The 25,027-nt window shown below is 38.0% G+C and overlaps 1 protein-coding gene across 1 annotated transcript in view; it reads left to right on the forward strand.

Moving 5' to 3' along the window:
• The window catches only part of DECR1 (2,4-dienoyl-CoA reductase 1), a 51,430-nt gene extending 30,557 nt beyond the window's left edge, over positions 1-20,873 (forward strand). Inside the window, exons 6-10 of the mRNA XM_058564559.1 lie at positions 12,212-12,311; positions 16,323-16,395; positions 19,272-19,418; positions 19,865-19,927; positions 20,030-20,873. Coding sequence (XP_058420542.1) covers positions 12,212-12,311; positions 16,323-16,395; positions 19,272-19,418; positions 19,865-19,927; positions 20,030-20,089 — 443 coding nt within the window. The 3' untranslated portion in view covers positions 20,090-20,873. The remainder of the gene's footprint in view (positions 1-12,211; positions 12,312-16,322; positions 16,396-19,271; positions 19,419-19,864; positions 19,928-20,029) is intronic.
• The last annotated feature ends 4,154 nt before the right edge of the window (positions 20,874-25,027 follow it).

A 25,027-nucleotide genomic window follows, 5' to 3' on the forward strand; every position in this document is an offset into this window, starting at 1 on the left:
ATTTCAACTTCATTTGTTAAAATTTCTTGTAGCAATCTTGTACTTTACTTTGGTGTTTTGTGAAGATAATATAAAGATAACATGATTTGGAAATTTTGGAAAGCAATCTCTTTTTTCTCTTATTTATTTATTTTTTAAAATTTTTTGTTTATTGCAGTAACATTGGTTTATAACATTGTAAAAATTTCAGGTGTACATCATTGTACTTCTATTTCTGCATAGATTACATCATGTTCACCACCAAAATACCAATTACAACCCATCACCACACACATGTACCGAATTATCCCTTTCACCCTCCTCCCTCCCCCCCTCCCCTCTGGTAACCACCAATCCAATCTCTGTCCCTATGTGTTTGTTTATTGTTGTTATTATCTACTACTTAATGAAGGAAATCATACGGTATTTGACCTTCTCCCTCTGAGTTATTTCACTTTGCATTATACCCTCAATGTCCATCCACGTTGTCACAAATGGCTGGATTTCATCGTTTCTTATGGCTGAGTAGTATTCCATTGTGTATAGATACCACATCTTCTTTATCCATTCGTCCCTTGATAGGCACTTAGGTTGCTTCCAAGTCTTGGCTGTTGTGAATAACGCTGCAATGAACGCAGGGGTGCATGTACCTTTACAAATTGGTGTTTTCAAGTTCTTTGGATAAATACCCAACAGTGGAATAGCTGGATCATATGGTAGTTCTATCCTTGATTTTTTGAGGAATCTCCATACTGTTTTCCATAGTGGCTGCACCAGTTTGCACTCCCACCAGCAGTATATGAGAGTTCCCTTCTCTCCACATCCTCTCCAACACATGTTGTTTCCTGTCTTGTTAATTATAGCCATTCTGACAGGCATGAGGTGATATCTCATTGTAGTTTTGATTTGTGTTTCCCTGATAGTTAGTGATTTTGAACAACTTTTCATGTGTCTGTTGGCCATCTGTGTATCTTCTTTGGAGAAATGTCTGTTCAGGTCCTTTGCCCATTTTTTAACTGGGTTGGTAGTTTTTTTGTTGTTGAGATGCATGAGTTCTTTATATATTTTGGAGATTAAGCCCTTATCAGAAGTATGGTTTGCAAATATCTTCTCCCAATTGTTAGGTTGTCTTTTCATTTTGTTGATGGTTTCCTTTGCTGTGCAGAAGATTTTTAGTTTGATGTAGTCCCATTTGTTTATTTTTTCTATTGTTTCTCTTGTCCGGTCAGACGTGGTGTTTGAAAAGATGTTGCTAAGACCAATGTTGAAGAGCGTACTGCCTATGTTTTCTTCCAGAAGTTTCACAGTTTCAGGTCTTACATTCAAGTCTTTAATCCATTTGGAGTTAATTTTTGTGTATGGTGTAAGGTAAGGGTCTACTTTCACTTTTTTGCATGTGGCTATCCAGTTTTCCCAACACCATTTGTTGAAGAGACTTTCTTTTCCCCATTGTATGTTCTTGGCTCCTTTGTCAAAGATTAGCTGTCCATGGATGTGTGGGTTTATTTCTGGGCTTTCGATTCTATTCCATTGATCTGTGTGTCTGTTTTTGTGCCAGTACCATGCTGTTTTGGTTACTATAGCTTTGTAGCATATTTTGAAATCAGGGAGTGTGATACCTCCAGCTTTGTTCTTTTTTCTCAGGATTCCTTTAGCTATTCGGGGTCTTTTGTTGTTCCATATAAATTTTAGGATTCTTGGTTCTATTTCTGTGAAAAATGTTGTTGGAACTTTGATAGGGATTGCATTGAATCTATAGTTGGCTTTAGGAAGTATGGACATCTTAACTATGTTAATTCTTCCAATCCAAGAGCATGGAATATCTTTCCATTTCTTTGTGTCTTCTTCAATTTCTTTCAGCAATGTTTTATAGTTTTCGGTGTACAGATCTTTCACCTCTTTGGTTAAGTTTATTCCTAGGTATTTTATTCTTTTTGTTGCAATTGTAAATGGGATTGTATTCTTAATTTCTCTTTCTGCTACTTCGTTGTTAGTGTACAGTAATGCAACTGATTTTTGTATGTTGATTTTGTATCCTGTAACTTTACCGTATTCGTTTATTACTTCTAAAAGTTTTCTGGTGGATTCTTTAGGGTTTTCTATATATAAAATCATGTCATCTGCAAATAGTGGCAGTTTCACTTCTTCCTTTCCAGTTTGGATCCCTTTTATTTCTTTCTCTTGCATGATTGCTCTGGCTAGGACTTCCAGTACTATGTTAAATAGGAGTGGTGACAGTGGGCATCCTTGTCTGGTTCCTGTTCTTAGAGGGATAGCTTTCAGTTTTTCACCATTGAGGATGATATTAGCTGTGGGTTTCTCATATATGGTCTTTATTATGTTGAGGTACTTTCCTTCTATACCCATTTTATTCAGAGTTTTTATCATAAATGGATGCTGTATCTTGTCAAATGCTTTCTCTGCATCTATTGAGATGATCATGTGATTTTTATTCTTCATTTTATTAATGTGGTGTATTACATTGATTGATCTGCGAATGTTAAACCATCCCTGCATCCGTGGAATAAATCCCGCTTGATCGTGGTGTATAATCTTTTTAACGTATTGTTGTATGCAATTTGCTAGTATTTTGTTGAGGATTTTTGCATCGATGTTCTCAGTGATATTGGCCTGTAATTTTCTTTTTTTGTGTTGTCCTTGTCTGGTTTTGGTATCAGGGTAATGTCAGCTTCGTAGAATGAGTTAGGGAGCTTCCCCCACTCCTCAATTTTTTGGAAGAGTTTGAGAAGGATAGGTATTAATTCTTCTTTGAATGTTTGGTAGAATTCACCAGGGAAGCCGTCTGGTCCTGGACTTTTATTTTTGGGGAGGTTTGTGATTACTATTTCGATCTCCTTACTGGTGATTGGTCTATTCAAATTCTCTACTTCTTGATCCAGTTTTGGAAGGTTTTATGATTCTAAGAATTTATCCATTTCTTCCAGATTGTCGAATTGGTTGGCATATAGCTTTTCATAGTATTCTCTTATAATCTTTTGTATTTCTGAGGCGTCTGTTGTAACCTCTCCTCTTTCATTTCTGATTTTACTTATTTGTGCCTTCTCTCTTTTTTTCTTGGTGAGTCTAGCTAAAGGTTGTCAATTTTGTTGATCTTTTCAAAGAACCAGCTCTTGGTTTTATTAATTTTTTCTATTGTTTTTTTGGTCTCTATTTCATTTATTTCTGCTCTGATTTTTATTATTTCCCTTCTTCTACTGATTTTGGGCTTTGTTTGTTCTTCTTTTTCCAATTCCTTTAGGTGCATTGTTAGATTGTTTATTTGAGATTTTTGTTGTTTGTTGAGATAGGCCTGTATTGCCATAAACTTTCCTCTTAGAACCGCTTTTGCTGTATCCCATAAATTCTGGCATGTCGTATTTTCATTTTCATTTGTCTCCAGGTATTTTTTGATTTCTTCTTTGATTTCTTCGTTAACCCAGTCGTTGTTCAGTAGCATTTTATTTAATCTCCACGTATTTGTGGCTTTTCTGATTTTCTTCCTATAGTTGATTTCTAGTTTCATACCGTTGTGGTCAGAAAAGATGCTTGGTATTATTTCAATCTTCTTAAATTTATGGAGACTTGTTTTATGGCCTAATATGTGATCAATCCTGGAGAATGTTCCATGTGCATTTGAAAAGAACATGTATTCTTCGGTTTTTGGATGGAACGCTCTGTATATATCTACTAGGTCCATCTGTTCTAGTGTGTTGTTTAAGGCCAATGTTTTCTTATTGATCTTCTGTTTGGATGATCTATCCGTTGGTGTAAGTGGAGTGTTAAAGTCCCCTACTATTATTGTGTTACTGTCTATTTCTGTTTTTGTGTCTGTTAATAATTGGTTTATATATTTAGGTGCACCTACATTGAGTGTGTAGATATTTACAAATGTTATATCCTCTTGTTGGATTGTTCCCTTGATCATTATGTAATGCCCTTGTCTCTTTTTACAGTTTTTGTTTTAAAGTCTATTTTGTCTGATATGAGTACTGCTACCCCAGCTTTCTTTTCATTGCCATTTGCGTGGAGTATCTTTTTCCATCCCTTCACTTTCAGTTTGTGAGTGTCTTTAGGTCTGAAGTGTGTCTCTTGTATGCAGCATATATATGGGTCTTGTTTTTTTATCCAGTCAGCCACCCTATGCCTTTTACTTGGAGCATTTAGTCCATTGACGTTTAAAGTAGCTATTGATAAGTATGTACTTACTGCCATTTTTTAACTTTTTTTTTTTTTCTCAGTGTTTTAGTCGTCCTTCTCTGTTCCTTTCTTCTTCTATACAGAATTGATGGTCACTTTAGTTTGACCTCTGTCTGAAAGCTGTACTCTTTAACTCCCCTCCTCCCTCATGTTTTTGATATCATATCTAACCTCTTTTTTGTGCATTTGTATCCATTACTTTCTAATCATGGAAATAGATAATTTTTCCTATTTGTGGTCTTCTCTTTTCCCCTTAAATCAGTCCCTTTAACATTTCTTGTAGCACTGGTTTCTTGGTGACAAACTCCTTTAATTTTGGCTTATCTGGGAAAGTTTTCATCTCTCCTTCCATTTTGAATGATAACCTTGCTGGGTAGAGTATTCTTGGCTGTAAGTTTTTTCCTTTTAGCACTTTAAATATATCGTGCCATTCTCTTCTAGCCTGTAAGGTTTCTGCTGAGAAGTCAGCTGATAGCCTTATGGGGTTTCCTTTGTATTTAACTTCATATTCACTTGCAGCTTTTAGGATTCTCTCTTTATCTTTAATTCTGGACATTTTGATTATGATGTGTCTTGGTGTGGGCCTCTTTGGGTTTATGTTGTTTGGGGCTCTCTGTGCTTTCTGTACCTGGATGTCTGTTTCCTTCCTTAGGTTAGGGAAGTTTTCATCTATTATTTCTTGAAATAGATTCTCTGCCCCCTTGTCTCGCTCTTCTCCTTCTGGGACACCTATAACACGGATGTTAGTGCGCTTGATGTTGTCCCAGAGGTCCCTTAGACTGTCCTCACTCTTTTTAATTCTTTTCTGTTTTACCTATTCAGCTTGGGTAATTTCTTCCAGTCTTTTGTCCAGCTCACAGATCTGTTCTTCTGTATCCTCTACTCTGCTTTTGAGTCCCTCTAATGAATTTTTCATTATTCAGAATTCCAGTATTGTATTCTTCATTTCTGATTGGTTCTTTTTTATATCTTCCATTTCTTTGTTGACATTCTCACTGAGTTCATCTATTCTTCTCCCCAGATCAGTGAGCATCCTTAACACTCTTAGTTTGAACTCTCTGTCGGGTAGGTTGCTCATTTCTGTTTCACTTAGTTCCTTTTCTGGGGTTTTGTCCTGTTCCCTTACTTGGAATGTATTCTTTTGCCTCCTCATTTTGCCTCTTTCCCTGTGTTTGTATCTACGTATTAGGTAGGTCAGCTACGTCTCCTGCTCTTGGACAGGTGACCTTATGTAAGTGATGGCTTAGGTGGCTTCCAGCGTGCTTCCCTCAGTTCTCAATGTTCCAGGGGTGACTCCTATGTGGGCTACATGTGTCTTTCTGTTGTGGCCTGTTTGCTCTCCCTGTAGGTGCCCAGGGAGGCTGAGTTATGCTCCTGGCCAGCTGTTGTAATGCTCAGCTGCTTGTAGTTGTTGTGGGCCCTTCAGTCTCTTTATCAGGTGTGGGCAGCCCCAGCACAGTTGGCTGCAAGTCCTAATACCACATTTGTGTTGCAGTATTTCTTTTAAGTGAGTAGGTCCCCAGCGTGGCAGGTTGTTAGGCTCAGGGGCTTACAATTGCTATAAGCCTCTAGCCTATTAGGTCTCTTGTCAGCTCTCTGAGGATTGCAGCTGGGTGGGGCTGGCCTCAGGCACAGGAGCACCCAATTGTTTCAGGCTTTGGAAGGTGGGGCAAACGCCCTATGTGTGTCTTTGAGAAGCACAAGTCTTCTGCAGCTGACAAGCCCTGCCGCCCACAGGTCCACACACACAGTCAACACAGTCCTGCCCCGTGTGCGTGCCCCGACCTTCCCAAGCGGACCCAGTCTCTCCACAGCGGGAGCCCCACACGCTCTGCCACTGCCGCACACTCTCCACCCGCTCCTTGTGCACACCCTGCCCTGCTCAAGTCGGCTCAGTTGCCAGGCTGCAGAGAATCCAGTCACCAATCTATGCAGGCCCACAAGTTGCCTGAGGGCTTGTTGTTGGGTGGGGCCAGTCTCTAGGGTGGGCTGCCTGCCCTGGCTGAGCTGAATTAAATCGGTGCTCTAGCGGGTGGGGCAGACCCTGGGCTAGCAGGCCTCAGGGAGAACTCCAATGGCGTCTGTGTCAGCATGCCCACACCAGGCCACAACAATGGCTGCTGCCACTGTCCCAGTCCCTGGTGAGGTCTCACCCCTCACCAAAATGCACTCAGGGCCTATTAGGTGAGTCTCTTTTCACCAAAGCACTGTGCACCTTTCTTTCTGGTGATTTTAGGATGCTTTCTGAAACGGGTGAGTTTGTGCGCGGGCCCTTTAAGAGCCGGTTTTAGTTTCTTTGTGAGCCAGCTTTTCTGGGGGTACTCCCCAATGTTTTAGTGGCAGGCAAAGTCAGATAATTATGCCGCTGGTGTCGATTGTGCTGAGTCCACAAAATGCCCACAGCGGGGGCGCTCCCGGCTCAGGGCCCCGCGCCTCCAGGGAGGCTGCGTACCTGTGAGCTGCTCCCCACGGCCGTGAAGCTGGCGGCTTGTGAAGGCGGCGTTTTTCCTCTCCGGAAGGGAGTCTCTGCCTCTTCCACCTCACTTAGGATTGTCCGTTGTTGCAGGAGTTCCTCTTATCCAGTTTTCAGTTCTGTCTCAGGGGTAATTTTTCCACGAGTAGTTGTAAATTGGCTGTGTCCACGGGAGGAGGTGAGTTCCGAGTCTGCTTACGCCGCCATCTTGACTCCGCCTCTCTTTTTTTTCTTTTAAATTATGCAGTTGGAAATTTCTTGGAGAGGCAATTTTACCTAGTGGTTGAGAGTGGTTAAGAGTAGGCTCTAGAACCAAATTGTCTGGTTCTGATCCTGCTTATACCACTACTAGTTGTGTGAACTTGGGTAAGTTACCTCTCTGTGCCTCAGTCTCTTCTTCTGTAATTGAGAATAATAATAGAATCTCCCTCCTAGGATTGCTGTGACGATTAAATGAACTGGTGCCTTAAAGTGTTAAGAACAGTGCCTAGCCCAGACTGGTGCTCAATAAGCGTTAACTATTAAAGAAAATGTTAGGTTCCTCCATAATGTTCTTTTAAGAAGAGTTGTTCTATGCTTTTACGTCATTTAATCCTCCTTTGAGTAACTTTTTAGTGCATTGATGATTTTTAGATTTAAATTCAATCTGGGCTCTTATCAAAAAGCGGCTGAGAGCCAGGGTCCTCTGTGGCCTCATCAAAAAGAGAAGTGCAGAGTTTTCTCTTCTTTCTGTGATTGTTAGTAAGATTAATTGCTGGCAATAATAGTAGAAGAGTTAAAGCTGCAAACAATAGCTCAATTGTGTGTTTAGGAAGTACAAGGAATTCAGTGTTGCTTATATGTGGTGTATAATGCCTGGAGAGGCAAGAGAAGAGGTGGAGGGATGTGGACTTTACCCTCTGGAGATGGGTAAAGTTAAACTGAAAGATCTTAAGAAGAGATATTTTCAGAGTGGAGATTGAAGCATGATTAATGACTGCTGGGAGAGCCCAATGAAGAGAAGCGTTGAAGGAGAAAGAAGAGATGAACCAATGAAGAAATGTTCTAGTCTCAGGAGCTGTGAATCAGAAACACAGGTGGAGAGGCTTACTCTGGATATTGAAAGAGTTGATGAATGATATTGAGTGCCCTGGTGAAATTGTGGATGCATCTTTCTGATGGCGTTCACCCACAGTTTGTAACAGTATTAAAATTCCCTCTATGTAAGACTGGAAAAGGCCATTCTGGAATTGAGGGGTTGCAGGGTGGATATCTTGAGAGAATATGGTGGCTATGAATTGAGTGATTAATTCATGTAGTAGTCTAGGCTGTAAATAGACATGTTAGTCTAGGGGGGAATAATAAGCCTCAAGAATAGGGGAGATAAAGCACCCAGAATTTATAGTGAGATCTCAAAGAGCACAGGTAGCATGAGGGGTGAGAGCACTGGAGGGACAGCATCGAGGGTGAGGCAGTGTATTCGGTGATGTGGAGTGATGACAGAGCTCAGGTTGTGCTCAACTGGGTGACAGTGAAGTTGTTGGGGATGAGATCGTGGAGCTGTAAGATCTATGGACTTTGTCCACGTGGGCGTTGAAATCTACCAGGATGATGGGAGAAGTTGGGTTTGAGATGTGGATACAGATGTTTTTGTAGGTTTAAGACCAAGAGTCAGATTTCAGTGAAAGTGCCAGAGTACTAGGCAGCCAGAGATAACATCAGTTGAAGTTATAGATGTGGTTAAAAAGCTAGATATTATCAGTTTCAAAATGGGGCTTTTTGCATGAAGGTAAAAGAGTACTAGGTAGAATCAACAGCAACAGTTAGTTAATAAGTAATCTTTAGACTTTAATGACATTTTCTATACACTCTCTGTTTTCCTGTTTTGCAGATGATAAATCTAGGGCCTAGAGCAGGAAGTGACTTGGTCAAGGTCCCACAGCTACGCAGCTAGTAAATAGTGGAGTCAGTATTTGAGCCCGGGTGTCTTTACACTATTCCACCTCTGTTGGTCATTGGAACTAAAAGTGTTTATTATTTTAATTTTCATAATTTGGATTGAAACCAGCTTTTAGAAATTTTGAGTCTTCTTTTGAAATTGGAACATAATCTTACACATATTTTATCATTTTTAATAGACAGTGATTTTTAGTATTTCTTTGTTACTATTTTTTCCCATTTTGAAATAAGAAAGGATGAACTAGCATAATATTTATTTCATCCCTTGCTGCCTTTCTCCATTTACTTGACCTCACTAAATAACATACATTCATTTCTGTTGTCTGCCCTGGGATGTTAGAAATTTGCCATTTCCAAACCTCCTCTCTAGGTTAAACAATTATTCTAATTTAAATACTTGGCCTTCCTACAAAAAGAAAAATCTATCTGTGACTAACCTTGGGACTCTAGGAATTGTTTACTTTGAACTTTTAGCACCACTGCGCATGCTTTGAACTCCAGCTGTCTTGTTTCACTGTGCAGCAGTCATCCTGTGGGAACAGTGCCATTTCAAATTTTTACCTTCTTTTTACACTCAGGGAGAATTAAAAACAGCAGTATCTCATTATAAGCAGTGGGCTACCCCAAGTTTCTAGGCTGAGAAAATAAAACTTAGAGAAAGAGAAGAAGGTAATATCTTTCATTTTCTGTACCTGAATTATATAATAATGGCTTAACTCCTCCTCTCTCACTCTTCGATAAACATTTCTGTCAAATCTGATCAAAAGATAGAGCACTTTCCATTGGAGCTTTTGGTTTGTATAAGTAATTGTCAGTTTTTAAAGTCATTTTTATAATTTTGCTGTGAGAATGATGCAGTTAGCATCCGTTGTCTGTGCTGTAATGGTGTACACTAATGGTCTACAGCCCTGTCTTTCACAGAGTGATTTTGGAAGCAACATAATTTTCAGAGATCTGAAAGGCTGAGTTTGATATATAAAAGGAGTTACCATAAGGACTAACAACCATTCTTATTTCTCGTATCCTCAAAATGGTACTCCTGCCCCCTCTTCCACTCCTATGTTGTCCAGGATGTGCTGAGTTTTGTTTCTGCTCTGGAAAATGCAGAGGGAAAGAGAAACTAAATATATGAGGAGAAAAAAAAATATCTGACTATTCTTTATTGTAGTCCTTCAAACTTGTAGTCTTTTAAATTTGTTAAAGTCTGTACTATTTTATAAAATATATATTTTGATCCTTTTGCAAATATTAAATTTACAGTATTATCTTATTCAGTGTTATGGCTAAATGAGAAGTAGAAGAATCACTGGTTTCTCAGGAGCTAAAGATTATTATTTTAAACTTGCATTCATTCGGTCAATTGATTGAGAAACTACTATGTCCCAGGCACTACTGATTACATACATTTGGTGTCACTTTTTAGTATAGCTTTGTATAGTCAATTATTTTCAAAAGAAATTCAGAAAATAAGAAAAAATGTTATGTATTTACTGACACATTTGCCATTTTTGACATCCATCATTCCATCTGAAGGTCTCAGTTTCTATTAAGTATCATTTTCATTTTGCCTGAAGAACTTTCTTCAGTACTTCTTGTAGTGCAGGTCTCCTAGCAGTGGATTCTTTCAGCTTTTGTTTGTCAAAAAATACCACCTTCGTTTTTGAAGGATATTTCCACTGTGTACAGGATGCAGGGTTGGCAGATTTTTTTTTTCTTTCAGCACCTTAAAGATACCATTCCATTGTTCTCTAGCTAACATTGTTTCTGACGGTGTCAGTGAATATTTTTATCTTTGTTCCCGTATTTATGTTGTTTATTTTTTTCTCTGATCACTATTAAGATTTCTCTTTATCACTGGTTTTGAGTGATTGATTATAATATGTCATTATGATATGAAATTTTCTTTGTATTTATCCTGCTTGGGATTTGTTTAGCTCCCTGAATCTATAGATTATAGTTTTTATCAAATATGGAAAATTTTCAATCTTTATTTCTCCAAGTGACTTTTCTGCCCCTTCCTTCTGGGAACCGATTATACATGTGTTAGCACGCTACATATTTGTTCCACAGCTCACTGCGGCTCTGTCCTTCTGTTTTTCCTCAACTGTTTCCCCCCTCTGTCCTTTGTTTTGGATGGTTGATGTTGCTGTGTCTTTAAGACATGCATCTTCTGCAACTAAGCTCACGCATTTAATTTTTCATTTCGGATGTTGTATGTTTTAGCTTTAGAAATTCTATTTGGTTCTACTTTCGTATTTTTCACTTTTCTCATTTTACTCATTTTCCTTGAAATCTTTCAGCATATTTATACTATCATTTTAAAGGTCTTTGTCTGCCAATTCTATCTTCTTTATCATTTCTGAGACTGTTAACTGATTTTTCTCCTGTTTTTGTTTCTTTTTATGTGTAGTAATTTTTGACTGCATGCCCTGAATGTTATGTTGTTGACTGTGTGTGTGTGTGTGTGCACGCATGTGTGTATTTTAATTTTCCCTTGAACTGTGTTGACTTTTATTTTGGCAAACAGTTAAGTTACTTGTGGATCAACTCATTTCAGTGTTCATTTTTAAACTTTAAGTGGGCGAATCTAGAGTAGCCTTTACTTTTGGGTTAATGTAAGCCTCCTCCTGAGGCGTGGCCTTTTTGAAGTCTCCGCTGAAAGCCCTGGATGTTCAGCAAAGCTGCTGAAAAGTCACGTTGTCGCCCAGCTCCGTGTGGCCTCTGGGAGTTGTTTGGCTTCCGGCTCCCTGGCAGTTGTTCTTTGTCTGGCCTCGTGGAATTTCACCCTAAACACGCACACTTGGTGTTTGGCTAATACTCAAGGAGATCCTGTGCAGATTTATGGAGCTGTCTCTCTGCATACTTTCCTCCTTGGGGGACCTCTCCTCACAAATTGCAACTTCCTCAGCCTCCCCAAACTCTGATCTCTGTCTCCTCAACTTGGTGAGAATGGCGTTTGTGCTTGGATTCCTCCTTCTGTGCCATAGTCTATTAGTATATGTGTATAGTGTATAATATATGCTACAGTATGTAGTACGTGTATGTATATAGTACATAGTATAGTAGACGTATAGTACCTTTAGGCAAAAATCTAGGGTACTCTTAGGGCTCATTTCATTTGTTTTTTCCCTCAAGGATGGCTGTCCTTCCCTGCCAGCTGTATAGTATCTAAAAATAGTTGTATCATGTGTCTTATGCAGTTTTCTTGATGTTTGCAGGAGGAAGGCTTGTCCATCATGGCTGAAGCAGAAGTCCCTGCTGATTTAGTTTTGATTCTGATGTATTCTTAGTTAAGTGGGTGCTTGGTTAATGGGAATCCTGTCCAGCTGTGGTGCAGGGTGTTAGGGGGCCATGCGTCTGAGATTTGGGCTTTGGTGTTGACTCACCTGGTGTAGGATCCCAAGTAAGCACAGGCTGGGCCATCTTGAATGGCAGTAACATTACTAACAAGTTGCAGCAATTTTATTAGATTACTTTCATTAATTTAGGGCTACTGAAGTTTTAAAAAATGGTTCACTTTTTGTTATACCCTCTTGAATCAGATCCCATTCTTATAAATCATGTTTTCCTGATGTGAATTGATTTAGCTGTGCTGTTAATTACTATATCCTTTTAAAATTTTAGGAGCAGCATTTCTTGCTATTACAACTATCTATGCTGAGACTGGGTCAGGTTTTGTAGTACCAAGTGCTTCTGCCAAAGCAGGAGTGGAAGCTATGCACAAGTGAGTACTACCGTGTTAATCTTGTCGCCAAAGGTGAGTAATGTACTTTCGTAACTCATGGACCTAAATTCCTGCATTCTGGTCTCCATCCAGAGAAAAGTAGAACAGAGATTAATTTGGATTCACCTGGAGACAGACATTCTGTCTCCTGGATAAGTCCTATTTGTCTATAGCAACACTGTCCAATAGAAGTTTCTGCAGTGATGGAAATGTTCTATAAATCTGCATTATCCAATAGCCACATGTGGCCAGTGAACCCTTGAATTGTGGCTACCGTGACTGAGAAACTAACTATTATTGAATTTTAATTACTTTAAAATTAAAATTAAATAGCCACGTGTGGCTCGTGGCTACCACGTTAGACAGCACAAGACTATAGCCTTTTCTTCTCTCCCGTGCATCTTGACTAGTGCCACCCCTGACCTCTCTTAAACACACCTTCATCCTTTTATTATACCTACTGTACAAGATTAATAGGGCAAGCGTAGACCAGCGACCACTTGCCAGGTCTCGTGGCCTTTTCTCAGCAGCACGATTGCTTTTTGAATCTGTTCCCCATTGGCCTTTTCCACTGTCTTTGTTGTAATGTAGGTTCTCGTTGTGGCTTACTGTAATAACTCTATAATGTGTTTCTCTGCTACCAGTCTCTTCCCTCTTTATTTTTTAATCACCTTCCCACCAGAATCATCTTTCTAAAAATACGGATCTTTATAATACTCCCTAGCTGAAAATCGTAGATCATTTTTTCATTACTCTTTGGAATAAAAACCGAAATTCAGTATGGCATTCTAAACAGACTTGTCCCTGACGTCTGTTTATTCATTGATTTATTTGATAAATATTTATTGTGCTAGGGACCAGGGAGAGGACAGTGAGAGAAGCAGGAGAGCCCTCCTCCTCGCCTGAGCCTATGTTCTTATACCATTACTCCTGTCTCTCGCTGCCCTTGGACTGTTCCACATTTCCTTAAAGGTGCCATACATTTTCATATCTCTATGGCCGGGTTATGCTGCTGTTGGAAATTGCTGTGATATTTTGCCTGCTTTCAAGCCTCTTGTCATATCACCTCCTCTGGGATATTTTCTCTCATTTGTCTAGAACAGAATTAATCATTGTCTACTCTGTGTGCCCTTAAAACTTGGTTTATTCTAGTCTAGTGAGAAGACTCATACACTAATAAATAAATGCCATCCTGTGTTATAGAGTCTAAAATGAAGGTCGTGTACCAATATATAGTAGGGGTATGATAGACTGCTTTTTAACGTGTCATTAAAGCTATCTGACTTTCTCACTAGAATGTGAGTTCTGTGAGGAAAGGGACCAAAGCTTATGTATCTTTGTATACTCACTGCTTAGTGGGATCTGGTCCATAGCTGGTGTTCGTTGCTTGCTAAACTGCATAATTATTCTCTTTTTCCAGTAGTTGCAAAGTACTTTTTAACATTTAAATCAGTAATACACATTTGTTTGAGATAAAAAGATTAATATTACTCTACTCAGAAGTTGAGTCTTAGTCTGAATAGAGATAATTACCTTTTTTTAAGGTCAAATGGTATTGGAAATAAGGGATTGGAACTTGAGTATTTTGGCCCCATTTGTTCAATATAATACTTGTTTTGTTGGGACCTTTGTATCTTGTTAAAGGTTTCAATTTCATGTCCTTTATGGACTATGGTTTTGTGCTACTTTTTTTTTTGTATTACTGCATAATGTATTGTACATAGTAGATGTTCAATAAATGTACCTTCCTCTCCAGCCTGAGTCCCCATCAGCTCTCTTCTCATACTTGATAGTAAACAGTTGTACCGGATAAGGCCCTGTAGGTCCCCAGATACTGCGTGTTGTTTGTGCCTGTGTCCTTTGCTCATACTGGCCCATATGCCTGGGCTGTCTTCTTTCTCTTTCTTACCCTCTATTATTTTCCATCCTCTTCTCCTTTCCCCTTGCCTCCCACAATAAAGCCCTAATGCTTCTTCAAGTGTCAACTGAAATATCACCTGTTCAAGGAAGCCTTCCCTCTCACTTCCAGTAGACTTAGGTACTTCTTCCTTTAAGCAGCCGTGACACACATTACAGAACTCCCAGTACAGTAACTAGTTCGTTATACAGCTAAACTGACCTTTCAAGAGAGAGGGACTGCTCTTGAGAGCAAGGACTACCTTTCTTTATTTGAAGGTAAACAACACTTATGGAGTCTTGACACCTAGTAAGTACACAGTAAACATCTGTTGATAGAGCAACAATGATGGCTAACATACATGGAATGTATTGTGTTCAGCATCTTAACATGCCCAGTGAGCCGATGAGGCGGATTCCTTATCATGTTGCAATAGTTCTTCAGAATGTAAGCTAGTTTAATGAGAGCTAGCACTGGAACACGTTTATCTGGCACACCTCTGAGCAGAGATAGGATGGCTTTTCCTCTAGGTAGGTTTCCTTAATAGATTGCTCAGTTTTTCAGAGGATGCTACTATATACTCTGTTCAGCTCAGTACTTCTGATAAGACTCAAAGTTACTACTCACCTAGCAGTATGGAGTAGGTGCACTACAAATACGTGCCCAGGGTAGGTGTGGTCATGTACTCTGCCAAAAGCATCACTCAAAGAGGCAATTTTTATGTCTGATTTGCCTGAAAGAGATGCAGCCCACCCATTTCTCTAAAATGCACTTGTGGATTAAGTCAGATTTACAGACTGCTTGGAGCACGTGCCCCCTATCCTATAGAATTGGTTTTACTGAATTGGCCTTTGAAGTGATGCTGTCAGCCATGTTAATGGATATCACATTAAACTTATCCCTTTGTATCTATTGCAAGGATACAGTATCTTAAGGACATTATTATATTACATAATTTTGCTTTTATAAGTCTTCTTGGAAGAAATTTTTTCTGATTTTTTTATCAGAATCAATTGTGCTTCTTCTGAGAAATTAGCTTGCTTTTTTCCTTACGGGCACTGCGCGTTGTATAACTGATTAGGCTTACCTTTTTTGCATACTGTCATGGAAAGAGTAGATACAAATTTTTGGACTGCTTATTGTAATTATATGAAATGTCGCAATACATTTAGGTATTGGCTTCATTCTTGGCTCCTTTATATTTCCTTAACCTTGTTTCTTTTTTTTTCCTCTCTTTCTCTCTTTCTCTCTTTCTCCCTTTCTCCCCCTCCCCCTTCTTCCTCATTTGTGTGATATGTATTTTTTTAAGTTACTGTTAAGTCATTTTTAATACTAGATTAGGTATATATACACACAAATATAAATTCCTAAAATAAGTTTAGATAGTAAAAGTTACACCTATCTGTCAAGTAGGCTTTTAAAACAAGTTGCTTCAAGTTTCCATGTTTGCTATTAGTGTCATATTTTCCTTTAGGGCATTTGGTAAGATTTTGTTAGGTTCCTATTTCCTCTCGAGCTCAGTTCAACAATTCTATTAAAATCTAGTTAAACATGGATGTGGTTCATGTTTTAACTCTCTATGTAATCCATCTCTTACTGATTAGACCACTTGTGATGTTGCAAAATTGTAATCCAATGTACTGTAAATAAAGTTATATTGAACTTCATAAATACGCGATTGAACTCCAGAAAACGTCGGGGAGGGGCATGAGTCTCTCACTTTTTTATGCTAAGTAATGAAACCTACTCTAAAAATATATATTGATATTGGATTTGGTTCTAAAATGTGAATGATGAGATGTGAATGTAAAATGTGAATCCCATAGTGATTAAGGACACTGAAAGGTAAATGGAGGATAGTGTAGCAGAGTGATTAAGGGCACAAATTCTGGAGCTGGACCACTTAGGATTGACTCACTAGCCATATGACCCAGAGCAAATCATTTAACCTCTCTGTGACTCAGTTTCCTTGTCTGTAACATGGGGAATAATAATAGTACCTACTTGTTGGATTGTAGTCTCTGGCATGGAGTAAGCATGCAGTGAGTCTTGGTTGTTATTTTTAACATGTAGTATAATATTTTAGCATCTGTGTTGTTTATTTTAATTTTTAGGTCTCTTGCAGCTGAATGGAGTAAATATGGAATGCGATTCAACGTGATTCAACCGGGGCCTATAAAAACCAAAGTAAGTTTTAGTTTGCTTGTGATCACCTTGTGAATGATTAAGGCACGAAACAGTGATAGATATATTCTGATTGTTGTGCAGGACTTTCCAGGGACGCCTCAGTTTGGAGCCCTGGTCGTGGGGAGAGGGTTCTTCCATTAGCCAACAGAAGAAGTAAGGAGGTGGGCAGGAATGCGCAACTTCACAACTTCTTGACAAGCTCTAATTCGGTGTCTAAATCTTCTGGGATCTTTTATGCCATCAGTTTTTTTATTTTGTCCCATTTGCTTCAATGATCTGTTATTGTCTTATATTTCTTAGTTTTTACCATATTTTAAAGATTCTTACTTCGATTGACATCCTTTTTTTAAAATCATGGAAATATAACTATATTTTTAGTTTAAGAGATGCTCTAAAAATTTATCATACAGGCTTGGTGTTGCTATAGGTAGCATTTTCTTTGACTCATATCTGTGCCTTTTCCCTTTCAAATGCTCAATTATGCATGTCATCTAACTCCCACGTCCCTCTCATTAAAAATCCTTCTGATGGCATGCATTTCACTTATAATCAATAATCCTTACAGATACTCCATGCAACTCATAATTATCCCTAATGCTGTTATAGATGTTGCCCACAAGGTCCACAGGTTCTCTCTTCTCTCACATTACCCGAAATAACTTCACTTGCATACTTCTTTTTGGTTTTGTGTAAAGCAAGAATTCACAATCCCAATAGAGATGTAGTTTTGAAGGCCCAGGTGAAGTCTGATAACTTGTTTCAGTTGTATAAACACATTGGAAAATAATGCTAAGGAGCGTTTGGGTCGTAGGTAGTTCTTGGGTTTTAAATATTAACATGAAAATGGCTGTATTAGTTTATTTATCAATTTAAAGAGAGGAAAATGGAAAGAAACGCTACCTTAGTGTGTGAAACTTGATTGAATATCTTATTTGATTGACACTGCAATAATAAAGAGTGTAATAAAATTAATGGAAAAATAACTCAAAAGCATATATTAAAACACATGATTCCGGATGGTGCTATGCTGAGCACTATCTGGAAAGGAGTCTCTAGTCACAGAAGCTTCTTTCTAGGATGTTAATATCAAGGAAAAATCACCCTCATGTTATTTATTTGTTTAGCATGTATTTACTGAGTGCCTACTGTGTGCAGAAGTACTGAGAAAGGTACAAAACATTTGTGACAAAGTGCTTGCCGTCAAGGAGCTTATAGTCTAGTAGTAGACATATAAAAACTAGATAAGCTATATAACAGGCATATGGTTTACAGGGACTGAGAGAAGATCGCAGTACAGAAACTCCCCAGCGAGCACTCGTGGAACCAGGATTGGAGGCAGTTGCTCCCTTGTCTCTGCTGCTTCCTCCCTGCCCGGGGAGAGCTGCAGGGCTCAACGGAGCGAGTGCTGCTCTGTCTCATACCTGTGTTATTGAAGAAAACTGGCACCTAGACTGCCAGGCAGTAGTGTAGAAAAATACAGTCGTTTTTATTAAGCAGTGCACATACATACTTCGTCTTGTCTGCTCCTTCACATCATTAACAGAAGACAGGAATTGTTTGGCAGATTTAGTTATGGTTTTTCTCTCTCTGGGATCTACTTGAATTTAATATTCCTACATATTTGTTTTCTTCCTTTCCTATTATTTTGAGAAGAAGGGAGAAGAGGAATTTCCTGTTACATACTTCCTACTTGAGTCATTTTTCTGTGTTTACCAAGTCAATGACAGTAGCACCCCTACCTCCACCACAAACAAGCTTGTCCATATTTCAGAGTACTTTTGTACACCGTCACCTGTCGCTTAGTGAAGTGATACGTTCTGAGAAACGTGTCAGGAGGCGACTTCGTCCTTGTGCAAACGTCATCGAGTGTACTGAAGGGGAACAAAATTTGCCACCCTAAAATGTGTCTCTTTAACCTGAGGATTATTTTAGGCTGATTATTTTTTAAGAAACAACAGACTTAGAAAGTTTTTCTTGTTACCTCCCCCATGACTGCCTAAAAGAATTCAGATAAAAAGGCTGATCTCAGGGAGCGAGCTATCACCTTAGCATAGCATGAATTAGGTGGTAGTCAGGGAAGAACCTAGAAAAGCCTGTTTGTTGGGCTCCTCTCTATGATCTTCTGATCTGTATCGCCAAACACTTGTTTTCCAAATATTTGCTCCTTTTCACCTACCTGTGAATTGCCCTCCTTCCCTTTGAAGTCCCTGACTCTCCACAATGCCAATGTCTTCTTTTGTCTTTAGCTGAGGATGGTATTTAAGGTGAGGGCTTCAGCTATTTTGGCAAGTTACTTGGTTTTCCTGGGTGTCTCCCATGTGTACATGTTATTAAACTTTTGTTTGTTTTTCTCTTGTTAATCTGTCTCATATCAATTTAATTCTTAGACCAGATAGAAGAACCTAGAAGGGTAGAGGAAAATTTCTTCTTCCCCTGCAGTACTTACACAAACCTAGATGGAATACCCTACTACGCACTGGGCTCCATGGTACTAATCTTGTGGGACAACTGTTGGGAATGCAGTCTGTCGTTGACCAAAACGTCATTGTACAGCGCATGGCTGTAGATTTTCTCATGTCTCATACATTGCAACAATTTTGTGAGGTAGTTAAGACAAATTCTCATTTCACAAATGAAGAAACTAAGGTGAAAAGGTTGCATTTTCTAGTGATTTTTTAAGGTCAATATTAGGTAAAATGACCTGTTTGGAGCTAAAGTGAATGTGGAAGAATTTGGCAAAGTTCTCTGTTGCTTACAAGGCCTAAGGTATGAATAGGCTACCATAGTAACATTCTATTTTATGCAAATTTGTGTCTTAAATAGGAAAGAGGTTACATTAAAAAAAATGCAACTGAACTGTTTTCTTAATTTCTAAGGGTGCCTTTAGCCGTCTTGACCCAACTGGAGCATTTGAGAAAGACATGATCAACAGAATTCCCTGTGGTCGGCTAGGAACTGTGGAAGAACTTGCAAATCTTGCTGCTTTCCTTTGTAGTGATTATGCTTCTTGGATTAATGGAGCAGTAAGCATTCTTGTTTCTCTTGACTTTTGGGAGGTGGATTTAGGGTGGGGAGGCATATTGTGGAGCTGGTCTTGACAATATTGAATGTAAATATGATTTAAAATATTTAGCTGTAAATAATATAAAAATTATTAATATATACTGTTTAGCTTATGAAATGTATTCATTGATAAATTAATTTTATTAAGTACAAATTGCTCTGGTTAGACATGCCTTTAAGATGATCTTTAAGACTGGGTACAGTTTGAAATTGTGAAGATGATGGAAAGAGGATTCTAAAGAGAGTAAGTCAATTTAGGTTTAATCATCAATTTTGTCTTTAAAATTTGGGCTTTGATGGAAGGTGCCAAGGAGGTATTCCATCCAGTTAGGATGGGAAAATGGTTAATGGTTATGAAAGTTTTTAACAGGAGTTAGTTTCAGAAGTTTTTAATATTTTTTTTCAGGTCATTAGATTTGATGGTGGAGAGGAAGTACTTATTTCAGGGGAATTCAACAGTCTGAGTAAGGTAATGCCATTTTGGGTATATAATATAATATGAGCAGCTAAGATACTAAGCTTTAAAAATATGCAAGAACCACATTAAATTGACTTTTTCTTTTTGTGTTAGGTCACCAAGGAGCAGTGGGAGACAATAGAAGGACTCATCAGAAAGACTAAAGGTTCCTAAGACCACTCTGGCCTCTGTCTTGGTTACAGAAAAAGTCAAGGAATAGAAATGATACAAACTGTCTGTAATCTTTCAAGTATTTTCAAGTCTAATAAATTGTTAAGTAACCAGCAGTCATCGAGTGGGTGTGGTGTGCCAGGCCAGTGGTGGGTGGACATGGTGTATTCAAGGATAAATAAGATGAGATATTGTCCCTTCAAAAAATTAAAAAAAAATAAGAGCGAGTGAGGCTTTGAGAGAGGTAAAAAGTGCTTGAAAGTGCAGAGAAAGGAACAGATATTTTTAACCTGGAAAAATCAGGAGAAACTTAATGGTGAAAGTAGCGTTTGACTTACATATTAAACCATGCCCATGGTGATGGGGCCTATAAGAAAGTAAAGGGTCTACAGTAAAGTTAATGGACTCTGTCTTCCTACTGTTTTTCCTTTTCATTGGACTTGTGAATTATCTTCTTTAGATAGCTCAATATTAATTCAAACAAATTTTATGAGGACTTGTTTTGTAGCCAGGCTTTTTACTTGGTACTGAGGATAAAACAGCAATAATCTACAGCCTTGGCCCTCTTGAAACTCATTATCTAGCAGGATAGACAGACCTATAAATAATTATTTATGATGCATCATGATAAATATGATTCCAGCAGTGTTAAAGTGTGGAGGTGGAAGTAATCCATTCTGTCTTCAGAGTTTAGATGAATTGACACCTAGGAGATAGCATTCCATCTTAACTCTAAAAGAAAAAGAGATTTCTCTGGGTAGGGAAGATAAATAAAGCTTATAAAATATTTTTGTGTATAATTTTATTTTATTTCATATTTGATTTGATTAATTTGTTATCTTGAGAAGCAAGTAATAAGAAAACCACAGTTTCAAGGCTATATAGCTATAACTTTGAGCTTATATTTTAAAAAAGGTCTATTTTGCTTTCATAGGAATCACTCGTAACATACTCACTAGACTGACTATGCCCATTACCCAGATTACTAAGCGAGGGGGCCTGCTTCCATCATAACTTCCTCTGAATAGATTTGCAAAGGAATCTACTTTCCTATTTGAATTTATGTGCTATAAGCCACATATGAAAACCCTTATTACATTGACAGTTAATTGTGAACGTAAATTACATTTAAATTGTGTACATAAATGGCTAATGTTACAGGTTTGCAGTAAGTGGCCTTTACAGTCCTAATTGTAGTGGCTTTCACTGGGCTTTTTTAGGATGGTACACTTTTTCTTTACACTCTGGCAATGCAGGTACACAGTCTGCATTTTACCTTAACACTAATCCTTGTTTTCCTCTCATCTATCTGCATAGTTCTCCTTCCTGTTTAAGTTATCAATACCTCTTGTGGTATAGGAAAAAAAAGTGCCAGTGGTTATAAGTGACCTTGTGTAAGTTTCATCACTTCTTATTTTCTTCATGATAAAATTCAGGATTATAGTATCTGCTTCACAGGTTGTTATGAGGATTAAGTGAGATGCAAGAAGTAAAAACATCATATAAAATGTAAAACATACAGTGACACATGGGGCCCTGCTGTCTTTCTCCCTTTTCATCCTTATAACATGCTTATCACAGAAAAGGTGAGAATACAAGAGAATAGAAAAAATGAAAAACTAACTTCCTACAGACAACTTCTGTTAGTATTTTGGGTTTTGGCATATTTATTTTCAGCCTTTTGCTTTTTTATTTAATTTTTATTTTTTATGAAAGTAATTTGTTTATATAACTTACACAGGAAAGAGTATGACTGTAGTCCCCGCTCCACAGCTCTCTTTTCATAGTAACCATCTTCAGCTCTTTTAACTATCCTTTTTCTTCTGCAATATACACTCTTCCCCTCCACTAATTCTAGCAATTTAACCATATCCCAATTTCTGGTTTAGTTAATATTCAGTGTTTACCTTTTTATAACTTTATAAATATTGTTTTTTTCCCCAATATTTTCTCAACCTCTCTCCTTTTTGTTAACAGTTGAGATTGTATGATAAATCAGATTCTGGTTTTTTTCATAAATATGATTTTTTGTATTTCATTGTTTATATGTATCATACTTTAATTCTTTATTCTTGGAATTAGGTTATTTTTATTTTTCAGTATTATATATAAAACTGTGACGAACATCTTTGTGCATAAAACATTTTCAGAATTTGGAATTTTTTCCTCATGATAGATTCCTAGAAATAATATTAGTAATCAAAGGTTATAAAGCTTTTAAAGACCTTTGAGACATGTTTCCAAATTGTTATTCCTAAGGTTTGTATGGGTTTAGAACACCCTGAGCTGTGTATGATAATGCCATTTTCAACAAATACCTACAAATATGGGGTATTCCCACTTTCAAACTATTTACCAATTTCATAAGTAAAAAGTGATAGCTCCTTCAAACGTGTTTATTTAATTAGTGATATTGAATACTTTTCTACACTTATGAATGTCTTGTTTGTCTTTTTACCTATTGATGTCTTAATTGGGTATTGTAAAAATTTTGATTTGTCTGAATTTGTATACAAATTTTTCTCCTATTAATCATCTCTTAGAGTTTGCTTCATTAATATATGTTATTACAAATGATGAATGAGGAAGCAAAGCTTACAAACATGGCAGAGAGGACCAAAAAAGAGAAATCATGAGAATATCAGTTAATTAAAGGTTTTCCTAAGAAAGAAATTTCTTAGGAAGTCTGAAAGAGAAACAAGCATTGATGGATAATCATTATATTTTATGACATACCACCTTTGGGCTGTAACCATATCAATGTTTCACCTTAAGAATTACCATTTGTCACTCTACTTAGTAACTTCTCTACGAATCCTGCTTCTAATGCACTAATGGAAGAGTTAATACTCAGTAAATTCAAGTGAGGATTATTGGTGACAATATCCCTCATTTTACGATTAATAGATGAAAACATCTCCAGGAAATGTTTCAGATATGGAGTAACAGCTCTTGTTTCTTTATTGTTCTTGTGGAAAAACTAAAGCAGCAAGAATTTAAGTGACTTTGAATAATAGAATTTAGGGCTGTAAAAGTCTTAGAAGATACTGTTCTCAGCCCCTTCATTTTATAGTTGAAGGAGCTGAGGCACAAGTAAGTTATGACTTGCCCAAGGTCACACAGTTAGTCAAGCTCATGTCTCCTGCCCAACGGGACCAGTTTCTTGGGATCATAATTTAAACCAAGAGACAATAACAGAGTCTCTATGAGATACAGTTCTATTGCAAAAACCTTCAAGGGGAAAATGCCCATTAATTTTTTTTTTGATCAATTTTATTATTTTGTTCATTGAACATAAAAATATGTATTAGACTTTCACAAATTCATTTTCAACCTTAATCCCTTTAACTTTAATTTTCTGATAAGAGCTTACATTTCTCAGCTGCAAGGTAAAGTAATCCTTGGGTTTGGAGACTGAATATATGGTGCTTTGTATAAAATCTCAACTCCTTCCTTACCCTGGCAGAGGAAATCTTGCCTGCTCTGCCTAGTGCTCCCTCTCTGCTCCCATCCCAGGCTCTGCCACAGCAGCTTTCTTTCAGTTCCTTAGGGTTGTTCACCCTGGAGCCTTTGCACTAGCTGCTTCTTTGTCCTAGGAATGTACTTTTCCTGATCTTTATGTGGCTGGCTTCTTCAGAGAGGCTTCCCTAAATCCCTGCTTGCACACAATTAATATTTTTAACTTTTTAGTTGACATATGATTTCTCTAAAAGTACACAAGTCATGAATTATCACAAAACAAATATATTTGTGTAACCACTACCCAGATAAGAAACAACATCACCAGGAATCCAGAAGCCTTGCTTGTGTACCCCATCATGATTCCCTTTCTCTCCCTAAAACTAACCGCTGTCTTGACTTCTAGCACCATAGCTAAACTGCTTTGTAAGTTTATGTGAATAGAAACACACAATACATATTCTTGTGTTTCTGACTTTTTTTTGTAGCAATGTCTCTTGATTACTAATAAAGTTGCTTACTTTTATTGTTTTTAGATATTTAGATATCCTTTTATTTGTGAAATGCCAGTTCAACTTTCTTACACATTTTTCTATTGGGTTATATTTTTTTTAAATTTATTTTTAGGAGTAATGCTTATATATTTTGGATATGTAACTTTGTCAGTTATATGGGTTACAAATTGTTGGAGGAAGTCATCGAGAGGATGTGACTGCTAGTTGACTTGCAAGCTGGTCATGGGCTTTCCCCCTCCCCTGTCCTTGGAATGTACCTTCTGCCTGCCATTCCCACAAGCCGGAGCCATTTCAAGGATGCAGCCTCGAGAGAGTAAGTAAGGTTTTGTTGAGACCATCTGGACTAAATGTGTGACTGAACCCAGTTAAGGCCTCTATATAAACTTGTAAGATTCTGGTGGGCAGGAGCAGAGATGTCATCTTGTGGCTGCCCAAAACAAGCCTGGGATGTAAGTCCCCTTGCTTATTAAAACTGCCACCTACCCACCGGCCTCTGTCTTCGGTCTCTCCCTGCCCTCTGTGTATGGGGGCCGGTTTCAGATTTTGCCCGGGGATCTCCTGAGGGTGCGAGCCAACACAAATATATCCTCACACTTAGACATTTGAGTTTTCACTCTCTTAATATTGTCTTTTTGGGAACAGAGTTCTTAGTTTTAATAGAGTCCAGTTTTTCAATCTGTTTTTTCATAGTTGGTTGTTAAGAAATCTTTCCAGGCATGAGGTAGTGAAGACAGTCTCTTATGTTGTCTGCACGCCTTTCACATTTAGATTGATGATGTACCTATAATGAATTTTGTTTGTGATGTCGAGTAGCTGTTGTGTAAACTACCTCACATTTGCCCTTTCAGATTCATTTTCCACTCTTCACTCTGTTCTCTGCTCCTGGAGCCTGGCCTGTCCCTCATGTGTAAGTGTGACTGACTGAGCTGAGTTATAAGGATTTCTTTCCCTGAAAGTGCTCCGGAGT

Source organism: Diceros bicornis, chromosome 21, assembly GCF_020826845.1.
Source record: "Diceros bicornis minor isolate mBicDic1 chromosome 21, mDicBic1.mat.cur, whole genome shotgun sequence".
Taxonomy (NCBI): domain Eukaryota; kingdom Metazoa; phylum Chordata; class Mammalia; order Perissodactyla; family Rhinocerotidae; genus Diceros; species Diceros bicornis.